The 12,461-nt window shown below is 56.0% G+C and overlaps 2 protein-coding genes across 3 annotated transcripts in view; one reads left to right on the forward strand and one right to left on the reverse strand.

Moving 5' to 3' along the window:
• Positions 1 to 69: 69 nt before the first annotated feature.
• On the forward strand, positions 70 to 1,954 carry TREX1 (three prime repair exonuclease 1). The gene is made up of 2 exons (XM_063703760.1): positions 70 to 623; positions 939 to 1,954. The coding sequence occupies exon 2, from the start codon at positions 965 to 967 to the stop codon at positions 1,907 to 1,909; it is 945 nt and encodes a 314-aa protein (XP_063559830.1). The 5' UTR covers positions 70 to 623; positions 939 to 964; the 3' UTR covers positions 1,910 to 1,954.
• A 230-nt stretch (positions 1,955 to 2,184) lies between these two features.
• The window catches only part of SHISA5 (shisa family member 5), a 35,078-nt gene continuing 24,801 nt past the window's right edge, over positions 2,185 to 12,461 (reverse strand). The window contains exons 1-4 of one of the 2 annotated variants that reach the window (XM_019023473.4): positions 7,353 to 7,670; positions 4,035 to 4,150; positions 3,671 to 3,883; positions 2,185 to 3,496 (exon numbers count right to left, since the gene is read on the reverse strand). In XM_019023473.4, the coding sequence (XP_018879018.3) occupies positions 3,417 to 3,496; positions 3,671 to 3,883; positions 4,035 to 4,150; positions 7,353 to 7,357 (414 nt within the window). In that variant the 5' untranslated portion in view covers positions 7,358 to 7,670 and the 3' untranslated portion in view covers positions 2,185 to 3,416. Of the gene's footprint in view, positions 3,497 to 3,670; positions 3,884 to 4,034; positions 4,151 to 7,352; positions 7,671 to 12,461 lie in introns of those variants that run through there. The other variant, XM_019023474.4, reaches the window with a different exon arrangement.

The following is a 12,461-nucleotide window of genomic DNA, read 5'->3' on the forward strand; positions in this document are numbered from 1 at the left end:
GGAGGGGTGGAGCAGGACCCGGACCCTGAGTGGCTGGGATCCTTCTTCCTGTCCCTGGCTGTTGCTGAGCCCGTCCCCATGGTAACTGATCTGCCTTGAGGAAGGAGCCCTGCCCTGCCTGTGGAATTGTCCTGAGTCATTGCTTTGGGCTGGGGCCATGGGAAGAAACCATTGTGTGGCAGGGAAGGAGGTGGCTCTTGGCCCAGGCCTAAACCAGGAAAGCCTGGGAAACTGGGACCCACAGGTGGGCATGAAAGGGCCGCAGCAGGGGCTCCCAGCAGTGTGTAAGACTGGGAGCTGGTCTGGCACCACTGCCCTGGTCCTTCCAGCTGCCTGTCACTGGTATGATGGCCCCGGTGCATTGTGCCACCAGCAGGCCACAGCTATGGATCTTGGAAGGCCTCTGGGATCCCCCGGGAGCGGGGGAGTGGGTGTGGCGGGGGTCGGATGGTAGTGAGAGGGACAGACCAGGCAGGCTGACGAGCAGGGCGGGCCTGGCTCACGTGGGCTTGTAGGCGGGCCCACGCCAAGTTTCACTTCCCGCCACTGCTGCCAGCAAGAGCCGCGGGAGAGTGTGCAGCCGAGTCACTACTGCCTGCCTGCCTGCCTGCCTGCCTGCTACGGTGAGTGTGGCCCCCCAATGGGATGGCACAGGGCAGGAGGGCCATGGGTTCCCCCACCCCAGACTAAGGGGGCACTAGGGGAGGGGCCGAGTCATGTGAAGAGGGAGCCCCTCTCAGTCAAATGTGCTGGTCCCACTAAGGAAACCACCTCACCCTCTCCAACTTCCTGCCTGAAAATGGGCCCTGGAGCTCGCAGACAGGGCAGGATTGTGCAGGGAAGGCCTGAGATGTGCTTCTGCCCACCCCCTACCCCACTCCCTCCCCTTCGGATCTTAACACTGGGCACTCACACACCCACCCCATGCTCCTCCCCAGGCTCAGCGGCAGGTACCTACCCAACCATGGGCTCGCAGGCCCTGCCCCCGGGGCCCATGCAGACCCTCATCTTTTTCGACATGGAGGCCACTGGCTTGCCCTTCTCCCAGCCCAAGGTCACGGAGCTGTGCCTGCTGGCTGTCCACAGATGTGCCCTGGAGAGCCCCCCCACCTCTCAGGGGCCACCTCCCACAGTTCCTCCACCACCGCGTGTGGTAGACAAGCTCTCCCTGTGTGTGGCTCCGGGGAAGGCCTGCAGCCCTGCAGCCAGCGAGATCACAGGTCTGAGCACAGCTGTGCTGGCAGCGCATGGGCGTCAATGTTTCGATGACAACCTGGCCAACCTGCTCCTAGCCTTCCTGCGGCGCCAGCCACAGCCCTGGTGCCTGGTGGCACACAATGGTGACCGCTACGACTTCCCCCTGCTCCAAGCAGAGCTGGCTATGCTGGGCCTCACCAGTGCTCTGGATGGTGCCTTCTGTGTGGATAGCATCACTGCGCTGAAGGCCCTGGAGCGAGCAAGCAGCCCCTCAGAACACGGCCCAAGGAAGAGCTACAGCCTAGGCAGCATCTACACACGCCTGTATGGGCAGTCCCCTCCAGACTCGCACACGGCTGAGGGTGACGTCCTGGCCCTGCTCAGCATCTGTCAGTGGAGACCACAGGCCCTGCTGCGGTGGGTGGATGCTCACGCCAGGCCTTTCGGCACCATCAGGCCCATGTATGGGATCACAGCCTCTGCTAGGACCAAGCCAAGACCATCTGCTGTCACAGTCACTGCACACCTGGCCACAACCAGGAACACTAGTCCCAGCCTTGGAGAGAGCAGGGGACCCAAGGATCTTCCTCCAGTGAAGGACCCTGGAGCCCTACCCAGGGAGGGGCTGCTGGCCCCACTGGGTCTGCTGGCCGTCCTGACCTTGGCAGTAGCCACACTGTATGGACTATCCCTGACCACACCTGGGGAGTAGGCCAAGAAGGAAAATCTGACGAATAAAGACCCCCACCCCCCCATAGCACTGAGTGGTCAATTGGCTCCTACCCTTCTTGGCAGCACAGACCTCTGCCCACACCCAGGGACCTGGGGAGGAGGGCATAGTGTTTGTCCCTCACTTTCCCTAGCAGGATGGTCAACTATCTGAGCCCAGTAAAAGTAGGGAAAACACAGAGAAGCCCAAATGGATGGAAAGAGTACAGCCTGATTCCAATCCCAGCAGCCGAGGCCAGGAAGAAAGGGGGCAGCAGCTCCAAACGATTGCATTTATTATAAACAAGTGTACAGACCCTAGACTCAGAAACACAACAGATTTGAGCTAAGACAGCTCTGGTGAAACAGTAATAGAGGGAGGAGGAACACCGAGGTATTCATGTCTGGGCCAGAGCTGCCATCCAGGGCCCCACATCCCACCTTTGGTCCAGATGGCCCATTGGCCCAGGTGTCCCTGCTGCCAGAACACCCTGGACTGGGGTACAGGAGTTGCATATTCCATGAGGCTGGTGTGAGGAAGCAGGGACTCACAGTTGCCAGGTTGTCCATCTCTGAGCCAATTTCCCTCCACAACCCAGGGGTTTCAGTCTCATATGAACTATCATGTTTGAAAACAGAAAACAGGCAAAATGTTTGGCTAAAATAAAATGAAAACACTGCAGGGAAGAGAACTGAGTGTGCTGGTGGACAGGAGCCCTGCTCACCTGTGGGAAGGGCAGGGCCAGCAAGGGCAGCAGAGCTCCCTGGGGGCAGCTAGGCTGTGTGTGCATGTGGCCCTCCAGCTGGTTCCAGGGGAGATGCGGGGACAGGGGACAGTCCAGGCAGACAGGTATCAGCTGAGTAGGGCTCTGCCTGAGGTGTTCTGGCATCAGGAGGCTGCCTGATCCCCAACAGGCATGACAGGCTCCAGGGAGCAATGGGACATCTGCCCAAAGGATCAAAGTCCAACTTGGCCAGATCCCAAGCTTCACCTGCATCACATCCCTGGCTCTGCAAAGGGTACCCCCAACTCCGGGGATGAGCCATGGCCTCAAGCAGCAGCTGGCTATGCTGCCGAAACCAGGACACATCTGCATCATACAGAAAGCTGCGCCACCCTGGTGTGACAGGCCATACTTGGTCACCCTAGGGTAAGCTGGAGAAGAACTCCAGATGTGCCCTGGAGAGCCCCCCCACCTCTCAGGGGCCACCTCACAGGGTGCCCCCCACCACCCCATTCTTTGAGTTTGGCTTGAGATTTTAGGAAGCATAATTTCAGGTGAGGAAGAGAACAAAGTCTGGTCCCAGCCCACTCTGGCAAGGATTGTTCCCCACCTTGTCAGCATCAGAGGAAGCCACGTATACAGGCAGGACACACACAGCACACATGGGGCGTAAGGAACCGTGCCTGGACACACACAGCACACATGGGGCGTAAGGAACCGCGCCTGCACACCACTCACACACACACACAACATAACCAAGTGGCAGCCAGAGAGGCCAGGGAATGCTCAGAGGGCCGCCTTCGGGGCATCCATGTAGGCCGGGTTGTAAGGAGGCTGGCTGGCGGGGTAGGGTGCGGCTGCTCCTTCTGAAAGCAGAGAGGACCCTGGTTGGCTGTGAGCATGGTGGGCTGCCGTGTGAGTGGCAGGCGAGCAGAAAGGGGCAGAGGCCTGTTGAGTGATGTAGTTTGGGATGGGTGCCCAAGGGATGCTGGCAGAGACTCGGGAAGTCGGGCAGGGCTAGAGTTGGCAGGGGCACTCACCAGCCAGGGTCTCGTGGTAGGCCGGTGGGCCCATGGGCTGGGCTGGGTAAGGTGGTGGGTACTGCATTGGGTAGGGTGCTGCTGGCATCCCTGGCTGAGGCGGCATGGTGTGGTAGCCCTGGTAGCTTGGTCCAGGGTAGCTGGGCGGCACACTTGGAGGCTGAGGATAAGGGGCATGCACCACAGTGGTGGATGTGGTGGTGGTGACAACCGCTGCAAAGAGAATTCCAGTCAGGACCCTCCATCTCCCCAGGTCTTGAGGGCCAGGCTTGCCACCCATCCCTCCAGCTTAGCCAAAGCAGAGCCTGGTCAGCTCCCCTTACCACCCCAGGGGGTCACAGTGGGGCAGGGTGGGCACGCTTACGACGTGGTCGGCGGCACGTCTTGTACAGGCAGCAGCAGGAGCAGGTGAAGCAGATGATGATAGTGACGACAGACAGCACAAAGATGGTCAGGCCAACGGCCAAGGTCGCTCCAAACCTGCCAAAGAGCTAGACGTGACCCGGGGCACCTCGCCCCTCCCCAGACCAGCATCCACACTCCACCCCTTCCCAAGGTATGCCCCTCTTGCCAGAAGGGGTCTGGGCAATACAGTTATAGCTACTTCCTTGTCGGGTGGCCTGCGCCTGTTTCAATCTGTTTCCTCTTGTGTAAACTGGGGTATATGTGAGTCTCTGTAACTGTCTCTCCCTGGGTTTCCCCCGCTTGTCCCACCCTCAGAGGCACGGGAGGAAGCTCTTCAAGTCTCACCCCCACACACATACATCTATCTTGTCCACCTCACAACCAACTGATCAGCAGATGGGTATAGGGCACATGCCACAAGCCAGGCACTGTGATTTGAGTCAAAAAACTTAACAGTGGGCAAGACAGCCAGCCCTGGCCTCTGGGAGCCCAGTCCAGTGTAGGAGGCAGACAGTGAAGATAACATGGCTCACAAAGCACAGGGTGAAGACAGAGAGAAGCCCCAGGAGGGCAGAGGCCAGTGTGGCCACAACAGGAGGCCCCGTGTTCCCCTGCACTCCACGACAGCCCCAGGGCAGGGAGGCTGGCCCCTGAGTGATAAGGACAGTTGCCTCTGCCTGCAAGCTTGCTGTGTGCCAAGCACCGTGCCAGGGGTCACACACACCCCTGGGTCCCCCACCTCTGACCTGCATGGCCACTTCCACAGGTGAGAGGGCCAAGAGCCAAGGGGAGGACACAGAGGCCTGGAGGCAGGAGGCCAGAGGGCCTGCCCTTTGAGAAAGCAGGCCCTGGGCTGGGAAGCTCACCAAAATTGACTTCTAGGCGGGGGCAGTGGCTCATGCCTGTAATCTCAGCACTTTGGGAGGCCGAGGAGGGCGGATCACCTGAGGTGAGGTGTTCGAGACCAGCCTAGCCAACATGGTGAAACCCTGTCTCTACTAAAAATACAAAAATTAGTCGGGCACGGTGGCGGGTGCCTGTAATCCCAGCTACTTGGGAGGCTGAGGCAGGAGAATCGCTTGAACCCGAGAGGCAGAGGTTGCAGTCAGCCAAGATCACGCCATTGCACTCCAGCCTGGAGACAGGAGCAAAACTCTCTCTCAAAAACGAAAGAAAAAAAAAACCTGACTTCCAAATGCAGACAGAGCCCCTTACTAGCCACCCTGCCGTGTTTGCAGAGGCCAAGCTTCATTCTTTTTCTTTTTTAATTTATTTTTTGAGACGGGGTCTCACTCTGTTGCCCAGGCTGGAGTGCAGTGATGTGATCACAGTTCACTGCAGCCTCCACCTCCCAGGCTCAAGTGATTCTCCCACCTCAGCCTCCCCAGTAGCTGGAACCACAGGCATGCACTACCACATTTATTTTTGCAGAGACAGGGGTCTCACTATGTTACCTAACTGGTTTCCAACTCCTGGCCTCAAGCAATCTTCCCTCCTCGGCCTCTCAAAGTGCTGAGATTAAAACTGTCAGCGTGGCCAGGGTGAGGTGACTCATGCCTGTAATCCCAGCACTTTGGGAGGCTGAGATGGGCGGATCACAAGGTTAGCAGTTTGAGACCAGCTTGGTCAACATGGTGAAACCCCGTCTCTACTAAAAATACAAAAATTAGCCAGTTGTGGTGGCGCACGCCTGTAGTCCCAACTACTCAGGAGGCTGAGGCAGGAGAATCGCTTGAACCCAGGAGGTGGAGGTTGTAGTGAGCCAAGATCGCACCGCTGCACTCCAGCCTGGGGGACAGAGTGAGACTCTGTCTCAAAAAAAAAAAAAAAAAAAAAACTGTCAGCCTTACATTTTGTACTGGATGATAAAAGATTTTAAAAAATAAAAAACGGTTGGGTGCGGTGGCTCACACCTGTAATCCCAGTACTTTGGGAGGCCAAGGCAGGTGGATCACCTGAGGTCTGGAATTCGAGAAAGTATAAAAAAAATTAGCCGAACATGATGGTGGGTGCTTGCAATCCCAGCTACTTGGGAGGCCGAGGCAGGAGAATCTCTTGAACCCAAGGAGGCAGAGATTGCAGTGAGCCGAGATCACACCACTGCACTCCAGCCTAGGCAACAAAAGCGAAACTCCGTCTCAAAAAAGTAAATAAATAAAAAATAAAAATAAAAAACTGGCCAGGCGCGGTGGCAACACTTCGAGAGGCCGAAGTGGGCAGATCGCTTGAGGTCAGGAGTTCTAGACTACCCTGGCTAACATGGTAAAACCCCGTCTCTACTAAAAATACAAAAATTAGCAGGGCGTAGTGGCGCAAGACTGTAGTCCCAGCTACTCAGGAGGCTGAGGCAGGAGAATCGCTTGACCCAAGGAGGGAGGTTGCACTGAGCTAAGATTGTGCCACTGCACTCCAGCCTGAGCAACAGTGGGAGACTCCGTCTCAAAAAATTAAAAAATAAAATAAATAGGCCAGGCGCAGTGGTTCATGCCTGTAATCCTAATCCTAACACTTTGGGAGGCCGAGGCAGGCGGATCGCCTGAGGTCAGGAATTTGAGACCAGCCTGGGCAACATAGTGAAACCCCATCTCTACTAAAATACCAAAAAAAAAAAGAATTAGCCGGGCGTGGTGGCACGTGCCTGTGGTCCCAGCTACTGGGGAGGCTGAGGCAGAAGAATCACGTGAACCCATGAGGCGGAGGTTGCAGTGAGCCGAGATCATGCCACTGCACTCCAGCCTGGGTGACAGAGCGAGACTCTGTCTCCAAAAAAATAAAAAATAATAAGTTTTTTTTAAAAGGTGTCAGCCACCATGCCCAACCCAAGCTTTATTCCAACAAAAGGCAAATGCTTGGTAACTGCATCAAACACATTCAAATACTCTAGGAGCTTTGTTAGCTGTAGAGCATCCCCCAGCAGCCTCTGCCCAACAGAGGCCCAAGGAGGGTGTGGGTCCCACCCTACCCCGCCCTGGGGCTGCACAACTTCAGCAGGGCCCCACAGCACAGCCCAGGGACAGAGCTAAAGACTCCAGGCTCAAAAGCACCCCTCAGGACTCTCAAAGCAGGAGCCATCAGCCCCAGGCCGTCCAGGACAAGGCCCTAAAACAGGACCAGCAGACTACAGGTGTCTTCCGGCCCAACCAGAGACAGGAATGGAGAAACGCACACACATTCACACGCCATCAATGACACGCGACCGCAAGGCCGTTATCATCCCTCCAGAGATCTCTCAGTGTCTGTCTCTCACACACACACGCAGCATGGCGCCCAAGCTCACCCCATGTTAGCCTCTGCCTTCACCCAGAGGCCTCCTGTACCCCTGGGCTTCCCCTCTTCCCATCGTGGGCCACTCAGTCTCAATTTCCTCCCCTTTTGGAGAAAAAGAAAGCAAATCTCCTCCAGATGACGTCAGCCACAGGAAGCACAGACGCGAAGCCCTGTTCCACCTTCTTAAAGACACAGGATGGCCCCGCCCAGCAGCCGGCTAGCAGCCAAGGAGCCAAGGGGCGGGGGCCGGGGAGGAGGGGAAGCAGAGGTGCCCCATTTGCCTCCCAGAGCTGCCTCCCTGAGCCAAGCCTGCAGGGCCTGACCTCGGAATGCAGCCTGGCCACTAGGGGGTCTAAGAGCCACCCCAGCCTCAGTGGGCCCCAACCACACTCTAGCTCAGCAGCACCCCCACCCCTACTTCCACCTAACCCACCGGCCCTGTTCCACCAGCCTCCAGGAGGAGCTTCTGCATCCATCTAGGCCCAGAGGGCGACCCTGGTGCCCTGGCTGACACACATGCAAGGAGCAAAGTCCAGCCTGTCCCTTCAGCTCCTCCTCTCCCACCAGCACTCTCTCCAATCTGTCTCCCCATGTTCTCCCGGCCACCCTACTGGGGCCACCATGCAGGGTCCATCATGTCACCACCTGCTCAAACGCCGGCTATGGCTCCTGTAGCTCTTGCGATTACAAAGGAATTTGCTTTATAATTACATGTTAAACTGGGTGTATCTGTGCTTTCCTGTGTATGTATTATAGTTGACAATAAAAGAAGAAAAGAGGCCATGTGCAGTGGCTCACACCTGCAATCCCAGCACTTTGGGAGGCCGAGGCTTTTGGGAAGCTTGAGCCCAGGAGTTCGAGACCAGCCTGGGCAACATGGCAAAACTCCTTCTTTACCTATCAAAAAATACAAAAATTAGCCAGGCTTGGTGGCACGCACCTGTAATCCCAGCTACTCAGGAGGCTTTCTCCAGCCTGGGAGACTGAGTGAGAATCTGTCTCAAAAAAAAAAAAAAAGAAGAAGAGGAAGAAAAGAAAAATCTGGGATTTGTCTCACCAGACAGTGAAACTTACAATAAAGGAAATTTTATTATTATTTTTTTTTTGAGGCAGGGTCTCACTCTGTTGCCCAGGCTGGAGTGCAGTGGCACGATCACAGCTCACTGCAGCCTCAAACTCCCAGGCTCAAGTGATCCTCCCACCTCAGTCCCCCAAGTAGCTGGAACCACAGGCATGCACCACCACACTCGGCTATTTTTTTATTTTTTGTAGAGACAGGGTCTCACTGTGTTGCCCAGGCTAATTTTTAATCTTTAATTAAAATTTTATTTTTTAATTTAATTTTTTTTTTTGAGACAGAGTCTTTCTCTGTCACCCAGGCTGGAGTGCAATGGTGCAGTCTCAGCCCACTGCAGCCTCCGCCTCCCTGGGTTCAAGTGATTCTCGTGCCTCAGCCTCCTGAGAAGCTGGGACTACAGGTGCGCACCACCACACCTGGCTAATTTGTGTATTTTTAGTAGAGATGGGGTTTCACCATGTTGGCCAGGCTGGTCTCGAACTCCCGACCTCAGGTGATCTGCCCACCTTGGCCTCCCAAAGTGCTGGGATTACAGGCCTGAGCCACCGTGCCTGGCCTTTAATTAAAATTTTAAATAAAATAAAACTCCCTATTAGGCCCACAAAGCCATGTGTGGTCTGGAACTGCCCCCTCTCCTTCAACCTCTGTGCTGAGTCCCATCCCCCTCCTTTCAGCTTTGAAAGCACCATGCTGTGTCCTGCTCAAGGCCTTTGCACATGCAGATACTCCTGCCAGCTCAGCCCTTTCCTCCTTTCATCTCAGCCACACCTAACTCATTCCTGCTCACCCCTCAGGCCTCAGGTCACTTCCCCAGGAGCACCTCCCCCACCATGCAGAAGAGGCCAGGCCCCTCAGCACATGCCCGCACGGAATTAAATTCCTTTCTACTTCAGTTCATAAACACACACTCTGTTGTGTGTGAGCATTTGATCAACTACGTCTTGCCCCTGCTTTGTACCATTATCATCCAATACAGCTTTTGGCCACCACTGTATTTCCAGTGCCTAGCATATAGTGAGTGCTCAACAAAAAAAAGTTTTGCATAATGTTGTGAATTAATCGATAAATATTGGACAGGTAAATGAATAAATTCACTCAGAGACCCCACCCAGGCACGGTGACCTTAGAAAACCAAGCAACATTCAAGGGGTGGTTGCAGAGCGGGGCTAGGGTACAAGGCCACACGTGGCTACAGTACCAATGGAACTACACCTCCGAGAGGAAGGAATGGGGTCTCCCAAGGCTGGGGCCAAGCTCAAAAGGCAGAGTCAGCCCAAGCAGGAGGGAGCAGAAGGCAGAGGGGCAGCCACCCCGGCAGGGAGTTTGGGCAGGATTGTAGGGCCTGGGGAGAACTGGGCTGCCTCCAAGAAATGGAAGACTCCAAACCTTAGACTGTGAACAGGCTGGCTCTGGACCTGGGATACCCGCACCCCCACCCTGGTGTCAGCAAGGCCCCAGACAGGCTTGAGGGCCTGAGAACCACAGAAAGGACGCTTTGAGGGCTGGGAGGTAGCACCGGGGCTGTGGCCACACCTCGCCTAATGGGCCTCTCTCCCTTTCTCCTGCACTGTGGCAGTGGAGTCACAGCAGAGGGTCAGTGGTGGCCTCCTTGGGGTCTGCAGCCAGAGCTTCTGCCATTCGGTGCTTAGAAACCCAACAGTCTTGCCCGACAGTCCTGTGAGTGCAAGGAGCTGGGAAGAGGACATGACAGTAGGATCCAAAACAACCAGGAGACTAAGGAAGATCTGGGGAGTGAACAAGCCAAGAATGGCTGGAGCCACTCACCATTAAACAGAGATTCACTTGCCAAAGTCTAGGGGGCAGAAGACCTGGGCCAACCCTGAGCCCACAAATAGGGCCACACTATAACCCCTGCCATGGGTGGCATCCTCCTGCGGCAGGGGTTCTGGGCCAGGCAGATGTGGGCCCATCTGGATCCAGGCTCCAGCCTGCTGCCTCATGCCTAGGGAACTCAAAAAGTAGCCCAGGTTGGGCGCAGTGGCTCATGCCCGTAATCCCAGCATTTTGGATGGCTGAGGCGGGCAGATCACAAGGTCAGGAGCTCGAGACCAGCCTGGCCAGCATGGTGAAACCCCATCTCTACCAAAAATACAAAAATTAGCCGGGCATGGTGGCCGGCACCTGTAATCCCAGCTACTCAGGAAGCTGAGGCAGGAGAATTGCTTGAACCCAGGAGGCGGAGGTTGCAGTGAGCAGAGATTGTGCCACTGCACTCCAGCCTGGGCAACAGGAGAGAAACTCCATCTCAAAAAAAAAAAAAAAAAAGTAGCCCAGAGGGAGACAGCCAGAGGCAAGGGTCCCAAAATAAGGAGAGGAGGGGTCAGTGGCAGAGAGTGGGGCAGAGCTGGGGTGGGGCTCCTGGCCTGGGGTCTTTCCCCTGCCTGGTTTCTTTTGAGCTCCTGGCCATGGCCTCGACAGCAGGGGCCAGGCCCTCAACAAGGAGCCAACTCTTCAGTGGACAAACAGTGCCCTTGGCCAAGTAGGCAGCACACGGATGCCCAGCAGAGGATGTCTCCTTGGGACCCAGACAGGCAGCCACCTGAGAGAGTTCAAAAGAGAGGAGTCACTGATGACCCTGTCCCCCTCCCCTCCTCCCAGCACCCACTTCTTTGGCTCCTGCACCTTTATAAAGCAGGTCCTAGGCATGAGCTGGGGCTCAGAACAAAGCAGAGGACAAGAGATGACATGAGGCGCGGGAGGGGGAGCATCACTCCAGTCACCTGCTCTTCTCGATGCATGGGCAAAATAGCCTGGGGCAGGAGGCAGCAGGGCACGCCAAGCACACAGCACACGAGGCCCAGTGCTATGCACACCACGGCGGCAGCTGGGCTAACAGAACAGGTCCCACATGCACACCTTGGGGAGTCAGAGGTGCCTCTGAGCTGGCCCCAGTCACCTCCCTGCTGCCACAACCCCAGGAAGCCACTCCTCCTCCTATGCCCCTCTGGGAGCTTGTTCCGCACTGTCTCCTCCTTGCTGTCCCAGCTCAAATCTATAACATTGAGAAAAAAAAAAAAAAAGAAACAGAACAACCCTTCACATGGATTCTCCAACTCCTTTTTTTTGTTGTTGCAACCTCTGCCTCCTGGGTTCAAGTGATTCTCCTGCTTCAGCCTACAGAGTAGCTGGAATTACAGGCACCCGCCAACACGCCCAGCTAATTTTTGTTATTTTTAGTAGAGACGGGGTTTTACCATGTTGGCCAGGCTGGTCTTGAACTCCTGGCCTCAGGTGATCTGTCCACCTCAGCCTCCCAAAGTGCTAGGATTATAAGCATTAGCCACCACGCCCGGCCTCCATTTTAAAAACAAAAAACAAAAAACACGGGGTCGCCCAGGCTGGAGTGCAGGGATTATTCCCAGGCAGGATCATACCTCACTGTAGCCCTGAACTCCCGGCCTCCAGCGATCCTCCTGCCTCAGCCTCCCAAGTAGCTGGGACTACAGGAGTGTGGCACTGTGCCCAGCTTCAATGCCTGCCTTACTCCTCATCCATTCACGGCCAAAACTCTCCAAGGAGTTGCCTGCAACCAGCATACAATTTCCAACTGCTCTTCAATCTGCTCCACTGCCTTCGCTCTTGCCCAGGGTGCCATGGACTCCGTGGTGTGAAATCTCCATTCCACAGCGCACTTCACCACAAGCCTGCCCTCCTCCAGTGTCCAGCCCCTGCTCCTTCCCACTCCCTCCACACCCTACCTTGCGGGAGCTGCTGAATGTAAGTCTCCATCGTCACCTATCCCCACCAAGCTCTGGCTCTCTCTGGCTCTCTCTGGCCTCCAGCGCCTCTGGCCAGGAAGCCGCCTGAGGCCACCTCCTACAGAAATGACTTCCCATCTCCCACACCCACCCCATCTGCTCTTTCCATCTTCCACAGAGCAGCCAGTGTGGTCTTCCTAAAACTCCATTCGGTCCCCAGCGCTCCCAGAACCCTCTGTGATGCCCACTGTCCTCAGGACGAGGCCCACTCCTGGACTGCCTCCAGGCCCACACAGGCTGGGCATAGGCATCTCCCACGGGG

The sequence above is a fragment of the Gorilla gorilla genome, chromosome 2 (genome assembly GCF_029281585.2).
Source record: "Gorilla gorilla gorilla isolate KB3781 chromosome 2, NHGRI_mGorGor1-v2.1_pri, whole genome shotgun sequence".
Classification (NCBI taxonomy): Eukaryota; Metazoa; Chordata; class Mammalia; order Primates; family Hominidae; genus Gorilla; species Gorilla gorilla.